The following is a 23,197-nucleotide window of genomic DNA, read 5'->3' as shown; positions in this document are numbered from 1 at the left end:
GCGTTCTGAAGGCAGCAATTGTGCCAGATGTGTGACAGGGGTGTGGACGAGACTGTGCAGCATGTAGGGCTGGAATGTAAGAAGTATGACAGAGAAAACGAAGATGATGCAGGTGTTTCTGAGTGAGATGGGACGGGGAGTGAATGGGAGGACGGTAAGGGAGTGGATGATACTGCTGCTGGGGCTGAGTGGAGAGACGAGTGGACGAGTGATTGAGGCGATGAAAGAGTTCTTGGAGAGCATGCGGCGTGCAAGATGTAGGCAATGACATCTTGCCCCGAGTAGCTGAACGCCGATTTTCTGTGTTTTATTTTTCTTTCACAGGAGCTGCCGATGCAAAGGCCTGGCTGGGAGAAATCTCAATCCACCTGTGACATCAAGATCAAGATCTGTTTGTTTACACTCAGTGCCAGTGGTGAGCTTCAAAACAAGTAACCTAACTAGCCCCATAAAACACCCACGAAGAAGAAGAAGAAGAACCTACTGTACTGCCGGGGCTTTAAAGGCCGTGGTCCCATGGCCTAACCAGCCCCTTAAAACACTGAAGAAGAAGAAACCGCGAAGACTACTTGTGGTTCAATGTAAGTTACCGCCAGCTAACGATACAGGCTACTGTGGAGTATTTAGTTGTCTGTAGTCTTGTTTAAGTCCGGTATTGTTAAAAAAAAAAAAAAAGGAGACCAGGAGATGTCGTGGCTGCCTTACAAGTCCTGGCAATTTTCGTTAACTTTTGAGCCCCGCCACTCCACGACCACCAGGCGTCCGCCCCGCCGTTGCCTGCCGCGGCAAGACCGGCCGGCCGCTGCGCCTGGGATGCCTTCCAGGACACCGGCAGGGCGAGTATTGCCCTCTAGCCCGTCACAGCCCTTGAACCGTGTAGCAGCGACGGGCCAAATTTGTGGCTTTACCGTGTAGCAGCGACGGGCCAAATTTGTGGCTTTACCATGTAGCAGCGACGGGCCAAATTTGTGGCTTTACCATGTAGCAGCGACGGGCCAAATTTGTGGCTTTACCGTGTAGCAGCGACGGGCCAAATTTGTGGCTTTACCATGTAGCAGCGACGGGCCAAATTTGTGGCTTTACCGTGTAGCAGCGACAGGCCAAATTTGTGCCATGATATTAACCCCAAAAAATAGATGATGCATAAACTGATCACAAATGCTTTTAGCTAGAAATGAGATATGAAGTTGCTAGTTGAGATTTTTGTGTTATGGACAGACCAAGAATTTTTAGTGTAGTATTAGAATGGGACAGCTGAGTGTTATGTAAGAATAGATGATAGATGTCTGGAAGGTTGTGACAAGGTGTTATGTCGAAATGTTTGTTTTTTGAGTCATTGTAGGATACCAAGTATGAATAGCATAGTAAACCTTTTCTGTGATCTTTGCAGAATGTGGGTGGTTCACCAGCAGCCATGTGCAGTGTATCACAAGGCAACTGTCTGCTCTAAAGCAACCTGTTTTACATTCCTGACATTCCTGGTGACACTAATGGTTCCACTTTTACTGGTGTACAGGAGCCAGGGTAAGCTATATATATAATTAATCCTGTAAGACTATGTCAAGTTTTCTTCTTTTTTTTTTTTCCTAACTTTCACTTCTCCAACAAAAAGAAAATCTACTTTGTGCTCAGATTAAGGATGAAAAAAAATTGATATCATAAGAAAAAAGGTTGATAAAATACCCTTGAAGTATTCTTCATACGAGAGATCATGTGTATTGAATCCAAGTGGTCAGCAAAGGTCAAATGAGATCACCTCCAGAGACATATATGTCTGCCTGCCTCCTAGCCTAAGGTAGACAGTAAGATAATTCACTTTGACACTTCATGTTTTGAAGTATCTTCATATTATTCACAGAATACGAATACTTTTCCCTTGTATTCGAATATGAATGAGTTTTTGTTGTGTGAGGTTTTGACTGGTCAGTTTTTGTCCACGTGCCGAGGTCTCATTACCTTCTTGAGTAAATCAGTCAATGGCAGTGTGATCACGTCTTGTCAGGGGTTCCCATAATACAGTGATGCATTATTTACAGCATTTAGGGAAAGGAGGCTTGTCATGATATGGTGTGACTTCACAACACAAAATGAATACTGTACCATGTTTCCAGGTCTTTGGGTGAAGGAGATCCACCACCGAGAGCAGCCTGATGTCCAGTTCAAGCATGAGATGCTCCTGACCCTAAACACTCAACAGGGGTCCCTAGTGTGGTCCACTCTCCCTGCCTTCAACACCCTCATGGCACAACACTTGCGGGTTCCTCTCCTTCAGGTAAGAGATTGGAATGCCATTCCTACCTTAACCCATAAACCGTCGGCAAATATGACACCTTTTGGTTACGCCTGTGCTGGCCACATTTTGGATTTTTTTTCTTGGCGAAACCAGTCTTAAATGATGTGAAAGGAATGAAAATGAGTCATTGCACCCAGAATTGACTGGAAGTGGTATTATTGTGCACAAGATACTCTGCGCTAGAATCAGCGGGAGTTAGCGGCTTAGCGAAACCTTATGTATTTTAGCTTCAAGAAATTATACAGCCACGAAAAAAGCCCTTTCGTGTGTGATTGGTTTTGCGTAGTTGTTTTTTTCCTTTTCTGCAGCTGTCTGAGTGGAGAATGTGTGTGTGTGTGTGTGTGTGTGTGTGTGTGTGTGTGTGTGTGTGTGTGTGTGTGTGTGTGTGTGTTGTTACATCACCGAAAGAAAGGGTGACCGCTTTTGGTGAATAACAACTCAAGTAAAACAACACCGTTAAATTCAACACTTATACTTAATTATACTTATATTACACTTAAACTTAATTTGAAACAAAGCAAAGATATAACCCAGGTATGATAATGTTGTAACCCTTAGTGACAAGGAAAACAAAGAAACAAGAAACAAGCAACAATAGGTAACGTATCCTCCTCGGGTATCTGTCCTTCTACTTCACTGCCAAGGTGATGTCGCCGTGTGAAGCAAATCCAGTTAGAGGTAGCACTTAACAGTCGTGTAAGATTAGACTGACTCTCACTGGCGGCCGGGATATATATATGGCCTCCGATGAAGCCCGGCTTGCTTCGGTCGAGGTGTTGAGGTGTCGAAGCGTTGTGGTCGACACAGTAGCTGGAATTGAGGTGTTGAGGTCTCGAGGTGTCGGGGTCTTTGTGCTGATGGTTGGGGCTTGTTAGTAGTGTGGAGAGTTGTGATGAGCACCTGAAAGGACCCTCGAGCGGACGCCCTGAAGGGTCGTTACACCTCCCCCTTAAAGACAACACCTCAGGGAAGTGGTGGTGTCGTGACGGGCGGAGGGGGATGACTGAGGGCATCGGCGATGACGTTGTCGGAGCCCTTGATGTGATGCAGCTGGAGGTTGAATGGTTGAAGGTATAAGGACCATCTCAGCAGTCGTTGGTTGGAGAATTTGTTACGGTCCAGGAAGGTGAGGGGGTTGTGGTCGGTGAACACTTTGTGGGGTGCTGGACTTGGAGACAGGTAGCGCTCAAGCTTCTAGATGGCTGATATAATAGCGAGTTGCTCCTTTTCGATGGTTGAGTAACGCCGTTGATGAAGGTCCAGCTTTGCAGAGTGATAGGTGACAGGATGTAGTATGCCTTCCTTCAGATTGACAAAAACAGTTTTCAAAAATCATCTTGACAAATTGTTAGAATAACAATGAATTATCAGATGTGCAAGTCACAAGAAAGTCAGTAAAAAAATGGCTGAGAAAAATTAATTCAACATTTTCCTAAAAACAAAATATAATTTTCTTAATTTTTCATTTCATCTGATCGGCTTGAAATTTTCTTATCATTACAAAGGTACTAATATATACAACATACAAATTATTCATGACCATAGATGCAATTTTAATCCATGGCTGACTTTCTCCTTAAGGACATAATTTATCAGGAATAGGATGGAAGGAGGTCGACGTATGTCTTACGCCTCCGACACCCGATGTCTGAGAGCCGCCGACGTATCTCTTACGTCTCTGATGCTTTACAAGTTAACACACTCAAATAATGAATGTATTATAATTCATAAACAGATATCTGTGCACAGGGTTGTTCCATTTTTTTTATCAAAGTTGATCTCTCGCTCTCTCTACACAGGGTAGTTCCATTTTATTTTATCAAAGAAGTTGATCAGTCATTTTATTTTACTTGTTTATTTATTTTTTGTCTACCTGATCTTACTTTGTTGTACTTTTTTGGCTGGGACAGTCCCATGAGGAAGACCAGGACCATGACGGTGTGCAAGAAGGCCTGGAGCTACAAGTGTCAGTTCCGCTGGCTGCCAAGGAGCTGGTGTATGGTGCCACATTGACACTCACATTCTACTATGCCCTCCATGTAAGACTACTTCCTCCATCCTTTACCTAGGTTAAATGTGTTTCAAGCCCATACCATACAGGTACCTCTCCATTTACACGAGCATTGTGTTCCTGGTGAGTTCCTCTAGTGTAAGTTTCATGTAATGTAACAATTTTCCCATACTATAGTGTTATGCACGTTATGCACCAACCCTGGTGGAATCTGGCAGCCACTGTGAACTAAACTCCTGCTGTGAATTTTGATATGGATCACATCACATTAATCTAAATATTGTGTAATTTCAAATACAGTCGTCTCTCAAATAGTATGGGGGTTAGGGACCCAGGACCCCCGTACTATTAAAAAATCCGTATAAAATTAGTGCCCCCGTAGAAACACTCATGGGGCACTCCTACGGAATCCGAGTCCCACCTGGCTCAGCTGTTACCCACGGGTCTAAGTTGCCAGTTATGCATTTTCTGTTGTAGTCACAGTGTAGTGTTACCATGCTGGGGGGGTCGACTGGGGCGAAGCCCCCCCGTTAGAGGTCAGGATATTTGAAATTCGGTTGGAGTAGTTTAAATATGAGTCTCTTAACTATGTAATATGGAGGCGTAATGTCGCATTTTGGAGGCGCGGAGTCAATCTCCACAATTACTGTTTCGTATCTTATTCCAAGTATGAATTAGAGAGCAATATAAGCTGTGGTAGAGAGTAAGAAAGTGTGAGTGTATGACACGGCTCACTCGCTGACAATGTGGGAGGCAGCGCTGCCAGGATAGCTTCATTGCCCAACATGGAAACACTACAGCAGAAAATGCAAAACTGGCAACTTTAGCTGGCGAGTAGAAGCTCAGCTAAGCGGGACCCGGATTCACGTGGTAAGCTCTCCCTACCGCAACTTAACTCGTACCAAAACGTAACTTCTTCTAAATCTGAATTCTTCTGCAAGGTGAATACCTTTCTCGAATGCTTTGAGGTGCATTCAGTAGGTGTTTTGGCTTGTCTCTTGGGTCCCAGTGGGCTTCATTCGACTTGCATTTTTGCAGCAAAACCAGGTAGTTCTGGAAGGTTTGGCTCACATCCAGTACCAATCTGGAGTACCTCTGGCTGCTGTACACACCTGGGGAGACCTCACTCTAAACCAGCGGACTCCCTTACCACCCACTGGCACCTACGATGTCTACAACAAACCTGCCATGCCCACTTCTGTCTCTGCAGCTGACTGGAGGCTGGACAACATCTTGGCTCAGTACTGGGAGAGGAATAGTAAGTGTCAATGCCTTGCCCATAATATCATGCCTTAATAATAAAAACTGAATGTGAATTACATGTAAATATTATAATGTTATCTTTTATGAACCAGTTATTGGTTCTTTAATTATGTGTATGTTTACTGATTTACATATATTAATTTTACCTTAACCCTTACAATCCAGGGACATTTTAATACGTCCTAGTGGCCAAATGCTCCCATCTGGGGACGTACGAAAATGTCCCGTTTCAATGTAGTTTGCCATAGCAGGGTTATACCGGTTTTCAGAGTCATGGATGGTTCCATGCGACGCGTCACGGCCACGAGAAAATGCACAATATTTTCGGCTGTCATAACTTTTTTATTATTATTGGGAGAGAAGTTTTATTACGCCACCATATATACTAGATGAATATACAAATACCAACCACAGAACATCTCATCTCAGTGCAAGACTAGAGTTCCAGGAAGCTCTCACAAACTAACATACGAAAAATTTGTATTGTAGCAGTTATTGCATTAGGGAAATGTTATGATCTAACATCTGAATGTAACAATGTTTAATTTTACTCTCTACTCTATGAAAAATATGAAAAAGTCAGATTTCAACTTACATGGAGCTTGTATTGCAGTAACCACAAGGCTGACCAACACCTACAGTGTGCAGAAGACTGGAGCAGGTGGGGATTCCTTCACGCTCACTCTGCATCTCCGCTACCCTCCCCAGCTTGTTTGGTACATCCCGAGCCTGGCACTCCTTTTGAAAGGTGCCTGGATTCAATACCTCTCTGTGCTCATTCTAGTCGCTTATGTCACCTCTTCCTTCAAACACTGGGTATTCTCCTCTCGTCTTCTCCCCACTTGGCTTCACTGCCCACAGAACTCACATCAGCCCTGCAAGAGACATTAGTTCTTTATTATAACAAGGGGATAGTAATTTACATTTGTGGACTAAGGCTTTTGCCCTATATCTCTACTATGGTTCATTCATTTGAACTTGATCTCTGGCAGGCCTTGTTTTCTAGTCAGGTCAGTAAGTTAAAGGCACTGCTAATTGACTGCTGGGGGGAGGTATCTGCTGCTACCGTGAGTAGAAGTCAGCAAATGATATTTTGATTTTTATACCACTTTATACTGAGTATCAATATTTGTAACAATTATTTAATCAAGTTTAGATTAAAATCTTTGTTCTCAGATCTGAATCTCTCCTGAATACTTTGGTAATTTCCAGTTATGGTTGAAATCTAATAAGAGAGGAGACAGCAAAGGTTTTGTGCGCATATTTTGCATCCTCAGTAACCTACAATGTTGGCAAGACAAAGGGAGCGGCGAGGGGAGTGGGATTAGTGCACTGCTGCCAGTTGGGGACAACTTTTCACATGCTATGATAGTTCTGAAACAGGAATTCATTAAGTGAATAGACATTCCATAGCTTAGAGCAGCGGTTCCCAAACTTTTCAGGCCACACACCACCTCCCAGGCTTTGACCGAGTTCACGCACCCCTGCCAAGATTCGAGCAGTACAAGGTCCTGTCAGTTTCCTGAAATGTTGTCCATTTTTTACGAATTTTGTGCTTGCAAAGTATGAGGCTCTGAGCAATGGCTTTCAAAACTGAATGAAAATGTACCTGTGAGGTGGATGAATGTGCTCAGAGTCTGGGTAAGTTTCAGACAAAGAGCAGACAACTCCGCTGAAGCGTACAGCATACATTACTTTTAAAACAATGGCAGTTAATGATGTTTGAAATTTTAATGAAACAAAATCTGCCATTACATTATTTTTTTTTATTACGCACCCCTAGTGATCAGCTCATGCACCCCCAGGGGTGCGCGCACCACACTTTGGGAACCACTGGCATAGAGAATCAGGATAACCTGAAACTGTCATCACTTTTACAACTATTTACAGTCATCTCTGAACATTCTTATCAACGTTCGAGAGACAACAGTGTAACGGACAGCCAGCTATGAACTGGATGACATGAGTGTCAGCGTGGGTGCCAAATTTGATAGTAACAGATTTTGCCTGATGTTCAGTAGTTTTGGATTTTTCCTCCAATTTTTCTTGATGTTATGCAAAAGAGCTAAAATTGACCCTCGGGTGAAAATTCTGAGCCATCAGGATTTCCGGAGTATTGTACGCCAGATTATTGGACTTTTAGTGTTGTTTTTGTTTTGTTTTGTTTTTACCCATAAACTGGGAAGAATGGTTTGGGAACAGAACCAATTAGATATTTTAACATGTGCTATGGGCAGCATGGGGGAAAAAAAGGGCTTCAAGGGGGCAGCAGATATACATAGCCTTTCAACAGGGTGGCTGTTACCAGAACCCTTTGTGGATGTTAAGGTACAACTGTATACATAGCGCCTAACCAAAGCATTGGTGAATACTGATACACACTAGAGCCTTGGTAGTGGTTTTGGTAAATGGAAATGATACCAATGAGTTGGTCAGTAATATTGGTGAGTGGATGCATTGTAGTGCTATGCCGTGTGTTTGTCTGACTGCTTCCGCATCATGACCGCCTTAAACTATTGCAGGGTGTCACAGCAAATCTTGGTCTTAATGCTCTGATCTAGAGGAAGAAACTCTGGATAATCCTGCTTGTGTCAAAAAAGTACATCAACATTGCCTTCACACTGTTTTCGACTTCCTTCGCTTTCACTGGTCACTGTAACGAAAGAAGTTTACATAGACAATTGCTGTTATTGCAGGGTTGTACTCATAAACCCAACTTTCATAGCCTGAACTTCCATGCAGATTTTCAGCCTATACAATTTGTCATCAGTCAGAAGCCTTGAAATTTACTCTGCAGCAATGATCAATCTGCCTCATGTTGATCTCATCTAATAAAATACACTGACATGTCCCATATGAAAGCAGCACAATATTACAAATGTTATGGACCATCTGTCTGGCCTTGCATATTTTTTTACATTTTCTGGCATTGTGCTCATTGAAGGTCATCCAGAAGGTTCATAATTGTCTAGTGATGTTCAGACATTTGAATTTTTTTTTTAAATCACTTGAGGCCCAAAGCTTCTTCACCAAATGCTTGTTTAAGAATTTCATGAATTTCTGCCATGCTTGCCAAGTTTGAAGCTGAACTTACTACAAATGTGCTGCTCTTTTATGACTTTCATCAATAAAAAAAAAATACAGTAGTTATAAAAATGTGTATAGCAAAAGTGTGTGTGCTCTCAACACATGCCACACTTGCTAAGAAGGATACAGGCAGTTACATCAAGGGCTTCAAGTCTGTACTACAACAACTTCCCACAAGCTGATCATATTTCAGAAACCTTGGTCACATTTCGTATATGCTTAGCAAGGCTTGCTAATAGAGCAGGATGCAAATTCAGTGTGCACTCAGGATATGAAGTAAATTGTAGTTTTGCACCCTTGCCCCATAGGCAAAAACAGTCCTTAAAACTTAATTCTGCCATACCATAGCATCAGAATTGGTAATGTAACTTCTTTATTTTTCAATTGATTTTGAATGTCTTGATCTTCATGAGGGGTGACTGTGATCACCATCTTTGGGAGTCCTTGTTATCCATCATCCCTCTCAACTCATTTCACTCCATCTTCTGTTATACAATAATTTATAGTCATTAGACTGATATATCAGACACTGCTTATGTTGGCATGGCAAAGGGCTGTTGCTTAATGTGGACTGTGCTAGACAGCATCCAGACTAATTTTGAAGTCAGTTGTATTGAATCATACTTAGTTTCAAGTAGTCTGGGGGAGGTTAAACAGATAATTACCATATTTGCCAGCACTGAAGATGCACCACATTTTAAAGAATAAATATCCTGACCTTTATCAATTTTTTGTTGGTTGTTTCACGACTTGTAGTACATGTCTGTCAAATACTACTGGACCAGCACCATATTGTAAGGTATATATCATACAATATACACTTATACCTTATTGTAATAACAGCACCATGTGGAAGGTGACCTGCTTATTGCTGAATATTTCCATTCTTTAACCAAAGAATTATTTATACCAGACATAGTGCCTTGTAAGATTGTAAGTTTCATAAACAAAATATAGACACGCTGTACTGCCTCATCTTCCAAGGTGTCTTTCATCAACTTTTTCAGTGGTCTACAATAATATAGCAATCGCAGTGGGGTATATTCAGAGTTGTCAGGTGTTGCAGCATATAGGTTACTGTGCCCTAAAAAGCTTGAAATGTTCTTTCAATTATCGTAAATAACCTGTTTCTCTGGGACTTGTAACAATTACACTTTAGTACAATAAGTGACACCGTTAATAAAAATGTAGCTGATTATTCTCGTTGTTTTATTTATTAGTAAACGAGAGAAAATTGATGTCGTGTGGGAGCCTATCCTCATCAAAAATCGTCCGTACATGAAACCCCTGCGAAATAGGCTTTCTAAAAAATTCTGTTTACATTACAATATTTGCCGAGTATCTGCTTAGGGTGTATCAGTGTCGCCTTCAGCAAAATTTATCAAAAACGTTAGGGAGTCAGGCATCTCGACGGAAAACGCAGCCTCCATTGTTTGATGTTAGTTTGCGACATTGGCTTCTGCCAATAGTGTTAAACTTCGCCCTAAACTCCTGGCCTTAAACACCATCACCTTTGACCTGTCCACACTCCTGGTAGCAGCAAGCATCCACCCAAGGTCTTGGTTCATCTCACACAACAACCAGCAGTCAGTTGAGGGTGGAATATAATATGCTGGGAGCGGAAGCCACTGACCTCACTAAGACACAAACATCTGGCCTTCCTATGGAAGGGTGGGGGGCAGTTGTCAAGATGCCTGATGCCATAATGTTTTTGATAAATTTCATCGAAGGCGACATTGATACACCCACGGCAAGTACTCGGCAAATATTGTAATATAAATACAGTATCCTCCCGAGTTTTGCGCTTGCTTTGTTCCACAGGTATAGGGCTAAACTCGTGGATTGCAAAACTCGGGGTATTGAAAACACTGAAAAAGCACTTATTTGTTCCGGCCCGTCGAGAAGCTGACTTTTTTTCCCCACTTTACTCCCTTGTTATCTCAAAATATGGAATGGAGGCATACATTCCACGTTCTTTCTCTACTCCTCATGCTAAAAAGCCTTGGTTTAATCATGCTTGTTCTCGTGCTATTAAAGATAGAGAGGCAGCTCACAAAAGGTTCCAGAGCCTTCAAACACCCGTTAACTTAGGCTGGTCAGGCCTGGGAAATGTATGATGAGTGGGACAGAAACTTATTGGAAACTTACGGTGCACGAGAGGGTTACATAAATGATGGCTGTCTGTGTGGACCGTGCCAGGTTTGATTAAATAAATGATGGCTGTTGTTCAAGGATTAAGCAGTTAATTTCATCTATCGAAAAGCTACACTTGGTATAAGTCAACCAAAAGAAGGTGATGTTAAAGGCAGGGATGTCTTTTTATCTTCAATTTAATTAAAATAAGCTACTGTAATGCTGCATTTAAAAGCTCACTGGCCGTTTATATAAACTGGGCATAGTCACAGATCCATCTGGCACTGTAAGTAGACAAATTTCTTCCTTGTAAGTACAGAAATGGAGCCTTGATAATTCATGATAAATGAATATTAATAGAATTAGTTTTGGTCTCGATTTCCACATTGTGCTAGTCTTCATTCATGTAAGTATTTTGTCCTTACTGTGGCTGTGCAAGATTTTCTCTCAGCACAGAGTTGATGTGTGTGTTTTTATATATAAATTGAAAGGGAAAACAGCTGGGGCTGCATCGTTTCATCCACCTTACGACTCCATCCTTGGAGACCCTTTCAAGCAAGCATGCAGGTCCCAATCCAATCTATTCCCAATGAGAGAATTATACCATCTAAAGTACAGCTCAGAGACTACAGTGGTAACAACACAAAAGTTGTAGGTGCTATTAAACTGGAGCGATAATTGTTATGGACAAAAAGAATACAAACATCTACCAATCATAATAGTAAGACTGTTCACCTCGCACAGCCTCACTGAAAGTACATGCTTGACTGTCTGTGGTTAACTTAGCTAGCTATGGCTAAGGGTGACTTACATCTGGAAGTTTGTTGCCTGCAGGAGCAAGTTAGGGCCCTGCAGGAGGAGGTAACCTTGTAGAGGATGGAGAGGGAGTGCCATGGTACCTCACTGCCATCAGAGGTCTGAGAGGAGCCTTGGAAGGTTACAGTGGGAAGCAGGAAAGCAGACAACAGGCTTTCTGAGGTTGTTCTGCTTTCTACCCATAAACCCTTCAAGGCCTTGAAGGACAAATGCACTGAGGACATCAAAAGGGAAGATGTAGGTACCCTGCCCACAGGTAAGAGGACTGTTGTTGGTAGCGACAACCAGGGGAGGTACTTGGACCGTGTTTTTTTGTAGTAGGGACAGGAAGAACAGGACTGGGGTCTGCTTCCCCAGGGCAAATGTGAAGGAGGTAGGAGACAGACTAGCTATAGAGTTATGTCAGGGGAAGGTGCCTCACCAGTTGTGTGTTGCAGTGCTGGTGGGAACAACACATGCAATTAGAGTGAAGATTTACACAAGCAGTTCAGGGAGGCACTGGGATCCATACATGACCTTAGAGGAGTGCCGGTGGTGTGTGGCATTCTGCCGTGAAGAAACGTGTCCATGAAGAAACCAGCCAATTGACCTCTCCGAGCCGGGAGAGGCTGCCCGTCTTGACCAGAATAAGGGAACAGAGACGTGTTGCTAGCCCCAGCGCACGACTACAGCACCGCTCAACCTGAAGGACGCCCATCTCCCAGCCGTATTAGAGGACACCACATATGGCAAACATGTGGGAGGACTAAGGTTAAGGGAGGCGATGCAAGCAGTTTTGGTGAAAAATATCACTTTCTGTGATATTGTGTTTTTGGAAAATGTAAGGTGGGGGCGATGCCTCAGGGGACTATTTAAACTCCGGTGAGAAGTTTAAAGCCCTTTAAATCCATCAAGTTCTTTAAATGTCTGCGCTCCTCTTCGCGGTCACTATAACATATCCCATTATTTTCATCACTGTTGCATTACTAATGAAGATAGAATGATGCAGTAAAAAGCATTGGGATAATACACTCTTTGGCTACTCATGCAGCGATGCCAAGCAAGCAGCGACCTTGAAGCTTCAGTCGTATGCTGGGTTTTGCCAGGGTAGGCACTGATGAATATTACTGCAAATAAAATGTGTTATTTCCCTTACTTGTTGCATTACTATTGTGTTACATCTCTTATTTTTTTACCAACAAATGCCTCCATCAAAGAAAAGGCAGAAACAGCAGCAGAAAGTGAGGAAAGCAGCAGTGGCGAGGTGGACTAAGGACACCGATTATGGCAACACTTTTCACCATCACTGCCTCCCCTTCCCCACCACCTCCTCCTCCTCCATTTACCTCTACATCACCACCTACACAACCACCACTACCTGTACCACCATCCTCTCCTCCACCACCTCCTCCTCCTCCATCTACATCACCACCTACACAACCACCACTACCTGTACCACCATCCACTTCCCCACCACCTCCTCCTCCTCCATCTACCTCTACATCACCACCTACACAACCACCATTACCTGTACCACCATCCACTTCCCCACCACCTCCTCCTCCTCCATCTACCTCTACATCACCACCTACACAACCACCATGGATTTTGAAATAGCACTTGTAGGGGATGTGGCATTTTTCAAGGTCTTTTATTTGTAATATTTTCTATAAATCAGGATCTTCATATAGTTTTGTTTTACCTTACCTTTACACAGAGGTCACCATTACAAAATTTATTACAGGAGTCACGGCAATGCTCTGGAGAGTCTCAGGGGGTCATACGATGAAAAAGGTTAAGAATCACTGGTGTAAATCCTTATCAGTATATTGAGACAGACTGGTAAAGATTGTGCCCACCCTAACTGAAATCCTGGCTAAGCCCCTGCACAGATACCCGGCCCCCCTGCTTATCATGCCTTGAAGAATGCCCCACTTTGCTCTGGACCCCCCCACCTCTCCCCTGGCTCTGGCCGCGAGTCCTCACCTGCCCCGGCAATCCCTGCTCGGGGCCAGGTAGACTCTGCTCCTGTTGCTTCCTCACCTGCTAGCCTCCTGGAGACGGAGACTTATGTATGGGCCCTGCTTCCTGTACGTGGCTGTTGATGGCGGCCCGGGTCCCGTTCTCTGCGGGTAGCTCGGGTTCAGCTCTCAGGTTCATTGGTCAGGAAGCATAGCCTTTGCAACGGAGCTTCCCTATCTTGTTTCTCTTCTCAAAACGTCAAGTTGGTGTTCTCTTTTCATCCACATCTCATACACTATTTTCTTGGCTTCTTCTATCCATTCTTCTTTAAACAGTAGATCGCCAATGATGATGTTTTCTGGTTCTATATAAGGTCTTTGCAAAGCTCTTGATTTTCTCCTTATTTCCTCAGGGCACCACAACAAAAAATGATTTAAATTTTCCATCTCCCAATCACATATTGAACATTTTGTATCTCCATATGGCTTGTTGTCATATATTTTCTCTTCTGACAGTTCTTTCTTTATTTCCTTATAAATTATCAAACTTGATTTTTCTGCTACAGATCATTCTGCCACTTCTTCATATCCCACTTATTCTTAATTTTTTCTTTCATTTTTTTGTTTCTTCAGTTTCTTTAGCTCTTGGTGCAATTCACATTTATGTCTTTCATGAGGTCAAGGGTTGAAATTATATACCCAATAATCTTTAGTTATATTATTTGCTTTTTCTTCCACAATTCTTCTTAAGAGGCCATATTGGTTTCATTGTCTTCTATATGTTTGAGGTAGTTCATCTGATTTTCTCTAATTCTTGTTTTCATAGTACTTGGATGAACCTATTTCTCCTCTTAACTAATGTTGCTATACTTGTGCATAGTGTGTGGCTCCCAGTATATGGCTCTATATATATGCCACTCCTCTTCCCCAATAATTTCCACCACTGATGCCAATAGCCTTTGCCTCTCCTCTTCATACCTGTCACCTGTACCTAGGCCACTATAAGGCGCTCTAGCTATTGTTTCCTTTTTCCCTATACACAAGCTGCAGTTTTGGTCCTGCTCGTCTCTGTTTCTCCCCTTTACTTCTAGAGTTCCAGACCTTGCCTTAAACAGCAGCTTACTCCCCCAGTCTCCCCGGTACCAATTTTCTCTTTCAGGCTTTTGTCTTCTCCTGTTCCATTTTAACGTCGACTTTTCTGCTGCTCCTGCTTGCCATTTTTCCAGGCCATTGTTGGCGATCCATTTCTTGACGTCCTTAACCCTCATTTTATCCCATTCATTTTCAAGGTTTTCTCTCCTCTTCCATCTAGCTATTTAATTTTTCCATGAGGATGTTGTTCTGTCATCTGTTATCACCTTTTTTACCCATCTTTCTTCACTTAGCCCTTCAATTTTCTTCATGAATCCCATCTTGCCCTTTATAATTCTCTCCTTAAATGAACTCCATCCCATTTCTCCCCTTAAGGCCAATAACGAGAAGGCACCCGCGGGAGCCTCGGCCACTCAGCTGATCCTGTGTAAACAGCAAACACTAAACACGTGGCGCCCCTCGTCGAGCCACGTGTGTACGGGGTATTTCGCCATTTTTCTAAAGCGTTGATATCAATAAGTCAAGAACTTCTTATAGGGAAAGAAACTAAATTAATTGTTCAAAGAGGTGACCTGCAAGTAATGGCATGTGTCGAGTGTGGCGTGTGCGGTGCCTCCGAGCGTGAGCAGTGAACACGGCCACGGTTGAAGGCTGAACACGCCGAGGAGTGAACAAAACACACAAGGTGAGCCGCCACACAAGGGGACACCACGCACGTAAAGGTGAGTGCCCTGCAAGGTGCCCCACGGAGATGGGTGTGGGGTACCCTAGTCAGACAACTGATGCGATTTTTCTGTTTGGATATTGAACCCTTCGTAGAGCACCAAGCCGTTCGTGGGTGTGAACGTGGTGACAATATAGAATAATACCGTTGCCCGCATGGTTGGTAAACACTAAACAGAAAAATCACATTAGTTGGCTGACTAGGGTGTCCATTTCAGAGACGCTGATTATCAATTTCTTTGTAAATTACGATGCGTTTCACATACGAGTGATTGTATACACAGGAAAACAGCTATGTGTTCTTTAGAGTTAATTCATCGCAGTAATAACTAAGGGAACCCACACAGCTGGTCCACATAACCTGTTACACGCCCATAATTTTGGCAGATTTTTTGGGGGTAGCTAGAGGGCATCATAGGTTTATGAGTTGGCGGGGAAGGGTGACGAGTGAAGTGTTTGTGCAGGTGGGGTATTTTTTGGATAATATTCACGAAAGCATTGCCTCCTCTGGCGGCGGCTGCGGCGGCGGAGGTTATGTAAAGTTCGGTTGGAGTAGTTTCAATATGCTCCCCCACCCAAAACCCTTGATTTCCCACGGGGGTCCAAGTTGAACCTCTCTGCGAGCTATTTTGCTGCTGCAGCGGCGAGTCCACAAAAGGCATTGAAAAGTCAATCATTTAGTGATTTCCGGAGAAAAATACTAACTCCATGATAAACAGCATCATATTTTGTCCAGACATAAGCAGTCAGCATCTCAAAGTTAGTAGGCTACACTTTCGTGAATATTCCCCGATTTTTTTTAAATAACCCTTCTAGTGGCATTTTGAGGCTGATATAGAAAACATTGGTAGGCAATAGCCCCCCTACCCCCCACAGAAATTACTGCCCTGTGTTAGCTACTTAACCAGGTAGCAGCAACGGGCCAAATTTGTGGCTTTACCAAGTAGCAGCGACGGGCCAAATTTGTGCCATGATATAAACCCCCCAAAATAGATGATACATAATCTGATCACAAATGCTTTGATATATATTATGAAATGGTTTGTGGGAGGGGTGATTTTTTCTCATTTTTCTCGCTTGGAGGGACCATTAAAAAACATGATTCCCGCTGCTACCGGGTTAAGTGACAATAAATTGCTGCCTTTAGCAGCAATGGTTTACTATATAAGCAATGATAGATTACTGTGTGTGCTGTTGAAATTGGGTTCTCTTTACTTATTAAAAGATCCTTTGGTCAAGGCAGCTGATGCACTGGTCAAAGTGGCCAAATGATGTACGGTTTATACGTTACAATGTTTATCATTTATCCCAATGGCCATAACTCAGTGGAGAAACTAGTTTTTAGATCAAAGAAGAAATAGTGGCATATTAAGTTCAATAAAAGTAAAAATGGTTGAATATTTGATGGGAGGTTAAATTTCCAGAAAGAACTTAACAAAACATGCCGTGTCACAGTTTTGGATTCATTCACTGTTTCTTGTTTTCATGGTTGCTTTCTCCTAGATGGTGAGGCTTATGGCGCCAGGGCGTATTAATTAAGATGGAGTTTGATTTCCAGGATCAAGTGGTTGGAGCCTTGTTTAAAGAGGTTAAAAATATAAATTCACCTGTCCCTTAGTCTTCTGGGATTTGACCGATTTTGAGATTAGTTTCCATTGCCGAGTTCCCCCCACCCCTAATGAATATTTTTTATTTGAAATGAAAAAAATTGCCATATGATAATGAGCTGATTAGTTTGATAGGGAGCTAGTCAGTCAAACAAAACAGTGAGAAACAGGTGTTAAAAATAGTATATATAATAAACACACTTCATTTTCAACTTACATGTGTTTGATCTGGTTCTGCCTTCACCATATATGAAGCAAACACACAGGGCCCTCACATGGGGGTTGGGGGGGGTGGGGTGGGGGCCATATGCCCGGGGGCGGCAGTTCTAGCCTGGACCTGCCGCCCACAAGGCTGACAAAATAATAATAATCAAAAAAGGTCAAAGAAGGCCTGAATAGTTTACCATACCTAATCGACAATTTTTGCATTAAAATCAACACAATATGAAATATTTTCCCTTATCCTGTCTGCAATAATATGGTTTTTCCTATTATTTATGAAAAAAAAAATTACTCTTTAAATTTCACTTAATTATACAGCACACACAGCAAAAGTATCTTTTATCATGTATACTGGTATCCTATAATCACGTTGCCCAAATTAGGGTCATAGGCAGTAAAGGTACGTGGTGGGGGTGGGAAATGGTAATTGGGGGGGGGTCTGAGAACTTTGCCCTGGGGCAATGTAAGGGCTCTGCAAACACAATGGCCAAATTTAATATACCTTTCTAGTTTTATAAGTTTCTGTTAAATCTCCATGCTGTCTTCTTTACCCTAGTGTTTTCAGACTCAATTGTTCACATTGTTCCTAATACTCAAGGTCCTTGAGTTCAGATACAAGTTCAGTTGCTCTATTGTACTTTCTCCAGCTCCTGAATTTTTTTTTTCAGTAACATGGGGACTCATTTTCCCCACATATGCTAAATAAGTTTGTCTGTATTTCCTCCTGCCTATAAGTTGAACTCTTTCAGTAGAAGTGTCTCAAGACACCTCCACCCAAAATTGACCTCTCTTCCGGCCTTGTTATTTTTTCTTTTCATCAGATTAGTGTCTAGCAGGCTTTTTTGTTGCTGTTTTTGTTCTTGAGGTGCCTCCCTTGCCGTAAAAAAATTAATAAGACCAACCTTTCTTTTTACTTTTGCTGCCACCGTTGCTACGTTTTGAGTTGGCTTAATAGCAGAGTAAATCAACACTCAAAATCTTTTTCCTGCATCTAAAGACTTGAATTCTTCTCTATTTAATTCAGAAACAAGTTTTGGGTTTCTATGCCCTACATACATAGGTAGTTATTATACTCCTTTACCAACATCAAACTCCAGAAACCATCTTCTACTCCATTCCTGAAGTCTACTACTCAAGTCATAAACAAAACTGGACCAAGCACAGATCCTTTTGGTGCTCCTGATGTTACCCTTCCCCCTTATGAAGTAACACCAATTTACAAATGCTGCTACTACTGCCTGTTTGAGAGAAAATGGATCTAATGATATATATATATATATATATATATATATATATATATATATATATATATATATATATATATATATATATAGAGATATGGAAACAGACCTTATAGATTGTGACAGCAGTTTTTAACAGTATTCAAAACTTTAAAAGGCCATCTCTCAAAACATTCTTTTTTTACCTCTGAAATAAATCTCCTCAGCCATTTATGCATAATTTTCAGTGAAATGAAGACTCAGAAGAAGCAAGCGTTTAGTATTTTAATGTAACTGCGCTATTTTCAAATTTGGTGACAAAAAATGTAAACAAATATTTTCTCCATTTTTTTGCCAAAATTTTGAATTCTTGAAAAAATCATTATTGACATGAAGAAAAAATTTTTGACAAATTAAAACCATTATTGAAAAAAGTCACTCTGCTATACCATAGAGTCATAGACCTTAGTATGACCTTTCATGCATATGTAGCACATAAAAAAACTAGGAGATAGGTTTCAAAATCAGGTCTGGAAGGAGGGGAGCGGGTGGTTGGGGCAAAGGTGGTAGGAGGCAGGCAGAACTTTTGGGCCATAGCACATAGTGGTCTTGGACTTCCCATAATGTTTTCATATCAATAATATCATTAATAATACTTTTCAAAATCAACCTTGGGCTTGGCGTTGTAGGGTGAGCGAGGCAATGCGCCCCCTGGTATGCCCCCATTGATTGGTTGAATGATAAGCAACCGACTGACCCCCACAATTCCATCAGTCTAAAGGTCTGTTGATGAGACTGAATGATTGCACATGTATTACTTTGTACACCTTGTAACCCATTTATCCCAGCTAAAAACTCATCTCTTATCAGGTAGGTGAAGGCATGACAGCAGAGGAACACCGCATCCACCAGGAGCCCCATGATGAGAGTGAGTGTTGGCACGACTTTTCTTGTCTCACTAACACACGCTTGCCTTTCAGGACACACTAAAGTACCTCCAGTTGTGTTCCAGGCTTTATGTCTTCATGTGGTGAAGTTAGTGGAGTATCACGCACTCGGCATTGTATTCTCAGCTCTCAGAATCATGGAATCAGCACTCAGCTTTGATCAGCATGCAGCGGTGTTTGACATTCAGCATTGTGGAATGTGCAGTTTGGAGCATCTCAATAGTAACCTACTGAGGTAATACATTTTTTGTCATAGATCTTGACATTATCATCATCATCATCATTAGGAGTTAAAAATGACATGTCAACAGTGTGATGAGTGTTTTAGGTGAAAATGGTTGTACTTACAGGCAAGACCATTTACTAACCTTCTTGTATTGTCTTGTAAGTCACTTCTTATGACACATGGTGGCATATACAGACATGTGCTCTGAATGTTTGTGTCATGGAGGAAATACACAACAGGAAAAGTTATACAACCTACATATGATGACTTTTGCTGTTCACATATTCATTTTTTACTTGATGCTTCATATTCATACTTCTTTTTATTTCATTATTTGTTTTATGCACATGACTTAGAATGCAAATTATAAATATTATTATTTATGTGTGGGCGAGGGAGTTGGAGATCTCACCTCTGCAGTTCGAATAATGATAAAGGTAAAGTTGGGGGCTTATTATAGGGCTGCACGTGGCCTCGGTGCTCATCTTCGTCACACTGGCCCTCTAGCCTGTGGTGGAAAATAACCCGCTACCCTGGGACATGGGGGCAGTGTGACATCCGAGTTACCCCAGCTACCTTCCCCACGTTTTCCCAAATACCCATTTATAGACCAGCCAACACATTCTTGTAGTTCCATCACTTCGTGTTTGTGTGTAAAGTTCCAATTTTTTACATGTACTTTTTTTTGCCACTTTAATTGTCACAATGTATCTAATCGATAAAAAAGGATGGATCGGTGGTATATAAGTTAGATATAAATTAATGAATGACTTAGGGCTACCATATGGAAAATTGGAAGTCCCTTCCGAGCTAGTGCACTTGCTAGTGATTGAGGACTCGATCGCACCCCAGGGGCAACCGGCAACCTTATCCCACATCTGGATCGAAAGAATCCAGGCTGCACTTGAACCACATGAACCCTTGAAGCAGGAAGAATATGTCTGGCAGCACTGTCTCTCCTCTTGGACTGCCCTCCCACAGCAAAACTCGCTCCAGCTCATTCCTTCACTACTTCGTAGGTTCAACTTCCTTCCCTGCCAACGCTGGTCATCGACTTTTTCTCTATGGTAAGCCAACTGCCCTTCGTGTGTGGCATGGCGAGGGGTGAGGGCCTTAGGGCTCATCTCCCAGTCGGCTGCCGTTCCTGTTCTCCTGGCCTGGTCCCCGCCTTACTCGATCTGCATTATCTTTGATAGGCAGAGTGTGTGTACGTGTGGACCATGGCACCGAGGGTGCTTTGGTCAGTAGCTGTCGCTATTCAGCCCCTCCTCCCCCGCCCCACTCTGCCCTCTTGACCATAGGTGGAGTGCGTGTGTGTGGTCGATGGCGCCGAGGGCTTCCCCGCCTCACTCGATCTGCACTATCTTTGATAGGCAGAGTGTGTGCGCGTGTGGACTATGGCGCCGAGAGGGCTAGCTTTGTTCAGTAGCCGTCGCTACTCAGCCCCAACTCTCACGCCCCACTCTGCCCGATTGACCTTAGGTGGCTGAGTGGATAGTGTGACGGCGCCGTGTTCAGGACGACGCAAGTTCGCGCTCCGCCCGGTGCCACAAGCTGGAATTTTTCAGTCACCGCCGAGTGACCTAAGACTACCCACATGCTGTCCAAAAGACCATATATCAACCCGCACTCTAGATTCTAGGATCAAAGATGAGCTCCGGGGAGCAGCATGAGCCAGTGCAAAATGGCGCCACTATAAATACTTGTCTGCGTTGCAACAGGCTGAGGCTGATCATCAGGCCCTACGAAAGCTTATCGGCGTCATAAGCGAAAACGTAAAAAAAAAAATAAAAAAAAAAATAGGTGGAGTGGATGGGTGTGACCGATGGCCCCGGGGGTGCTAGGATTTGTAGCTGGTGAAAGGCGAGAGGTTTGGGTTTTGGGGCTGTTTGGGCCTTTCGGAGCTTCGCCGCTTCGCCCATACCCTCTTTCTCTGCCTTCCGGTCAGAGTGCGGGTTGGAACGATGTGCTTCGTGGCTATCACAACTACATTACACGATAAATGATTACGTTAAGGAGTCGGAGTTGGGGGTATTTTTACCGACTCCGACTCCGGCCAAGAGTAGCCGACTCCACCAACTCCGACTCCGACTCCACACCCCTGCATTTTCTAATCTCTGAGCTGCTTCATTCTTCATATTCTCATCATCAAAATTCACAACAATGTTACCTCCATTCGTGAATCTTGAATCAGTAATATGAATGCCTTGTAATGCCAGGGAAACTTCATTTTTCATCTCAAAGGCCTTCACGACAAGGAGATGCTTTTTCTTCCTCCGTTTTGCTAAATCAGCCAAGCTGGCTGAACTTTTTCTAGACACTCATAAATACTACTATAGTCGGTTCACCCGAGTGTGAAGTGTGCATTATCGCGCACCGGCAACTGCAGCCACACGGCGCGTCCGATTTCGTGGATAATGTATGCTAGCCTTCGCATGGGTGTCAATAATATGCAGGCAGCAATAACAAATACCATCAGTCATAGTCGATTATGAGTTAAAAAAAATATTAGTAATGTCGCAAATGGCTGTTTTGTTAATTTACAAGATCGCTGATTTTGATTAATAAACAGCCTTGAAGCTGTCCACCACCGAGAAAAATTAGCAGGCTTTATATTAACAAAACAGCTTTTTGCGACATTACTAATATTTTTAAACTAATTAATCGACTATAATAGGCGGTATTTGTTATTGCTGCCTGCATATTATTGACACTGGCGACCGTTTACTATGCGTAAGCTAGCATACAGTAGTCACGAAATCGGGCATGCCGTTGCGCGATAATGCTCACTTCAGACTTGGGTGAACCGACTATAGTGTATTGCTACCACCGCCACCACCACCACCACACAGGGTCACCGATAGGCAGGGAGAGTTAAGAAACTGATAAAAATAGCCCCCTTTTTTATTACCCAACCCTCGGCGTTACGGTAGGAGATAAAAAATAAATGAGCAGAGATAAGAAGCACACTTTCCGGCATTTTTTTCTTCAACCATTTATTTTCAGTCGTAAAGCCGGGGTAAAAGTATAAATTAGTTAGGGGGAGTGTGCACGTTTGGCATACTACGCATTGCCACAGCGCGCAAACTCTGGGTAAGCGTTCGAAATAAGGGAGTTGGGAGAAAGGAAGGTATACAAGTAGGTAGTGTAAGAAGATGGGTAAAGAGGAATGGTAGGAATAGAGAGTGGTAGAAGGTAGGTAAGAAGAAAAGGTAGGAAGGAAGGAGGCACAGAGGGGAGTAAAAGAAGGGCGTGGTAAAGGAGGAAAAAAAATTAGGCGCAGAGTTGAAGAATGTATAGGAAAGTAAGGAAAGTAGGTACAATAGAGAGTGAAAGGAGGCACGTAAGAAGGAAAGGAAGGAAGGAGGTACAGAAGTAGAAAAAGGGGAGGAGGAGGGGAGAGGCAAAGAAGGGACTAGGTAGGTAAGGAGGAAATGAAGAAAGTGAGTACAAGGAGGTGTATACATGGGAAGAGAACAGAGCGGCAATAAAGGAAAAGGAAGAAGTTATATTTAAGTAGGAACATAAACAAGGAAAATAAAGAAAGGAAGGGATAAAAAGAGAGAGCATGGGTAAAAAGAAAAATCCAGTTTTGTAATAACAATAAGTCGGATTTT

The 23,197-nt window shown here is 42.7% G+C and overlaps 2 protein-coding genes and 1 long non-coding RNA gene across 4 annotated transcripts in view; 2 read left to right on the top strand and 1 right to left on the bottom strand.

The window, feature by feature from the left end:
* Positions 1–122: 122 nt before the first annotated feature.
* Positions 123–9,852, top strand: LOC126982513 (transmembrane protein 231-like). Its single transcript, XM_050834619.1, has 6 exons — positions 123–581; positions 1,391–1,524; positions 2,112–2,272; positions 4,204–4,332; positions 5,343–5,562; positions 6,181–9,852. The coding sequence occupies exons 2-6, from the start codon at positions 1,392–1,394 to the stop codon at positions 6,456–6,458; spliced, it is 921 nt and encodes a 306-aa protein (XP_050690576.1). The 5' UTR covers positions 123–581; position 1,391; the 3' UTR covers positions 6,459–9,852.
* On the bottom strand, positions 2,750–14,325 carry LOC126982514 (uncharacterized). 2 transcript variants are annotated; one of them, XR_007735205.1, is made up of 4 exons: positions 13,626–14,325; positions 6,163–6,442; positions 5,254–5,548; positions 2,750–3,595 (listed from the first exon to the last, which is right to left on the bottom strand). It is a non-coding gene; the product is annotated as an uncharacterized LOC126982514 (long non-coding RNA). The 2 variants fall into 2 exon arrangements; XR_007735206.1 differs by having other exon boundaries at positions 2,750–3,556; positions 13,626–14,323.
* Positions 14,326–15,062: 737 nt separating this feature from the next.
* Positions 15,063–23,197, top strand: part of LOC126982511 (fibroblast growth factor 1-like) — a 43,855-nt gene continuing 35,720 nt past the window's right edge. Inside the window, exons 1-2 of the mRNA XM_050834618.1 lie at positions 15,063–15,357; positions 19,278–19,589. The gene's annotated coding sequence lies outside the window, so the exon portion shown is untranslated. The remainder of the gene's footprint in view (positions 15,358–19,277; positions 19,590–23,197) is intronic.

This window comes from Eriocheir sinensis, chromosome 51 (assembly GCF_024679095.1).
Source record: "Eriocheir sinensis breed Jianghai 21 chromosome 51, ASM2467909v1, whole genome shotgun sequence".
Lineage (NCBI taxonomy): Eukaryota > Metazoa > Arthropoda > Malacostraca > Decapoda > Varunidae > Eriocheir > Eriocheir sinensis.
This window is presented reverse-complemented; position numbering and strand designations above follow the sequence as displayed.

Bases quoted from the DNA above. Each gene is read 5' to 3' on its own strand.
- LOC126982513 (XM_050834619.1), top strand. From the start codon at position 1,392: ATGTGGGTGGTTCACCAGCAGCCATGTGCAGTGTATCACAAGGCAACT. The intron at 2,273-4,203 runs GTAAGAGATTGG...TGGCTGGGACAG, and splicing joins TGCGGGTTCCTCTCCTTCAG to TCCCATGAGGAAGACCAGGA. The intron at 5,563-6,180 runs GTAAGTGTCAAT...CTTGTATTGCAG, and splicing joins TCAGTACTGGGAGAGGAATA to TAACCACAAGGCTGACCAAC.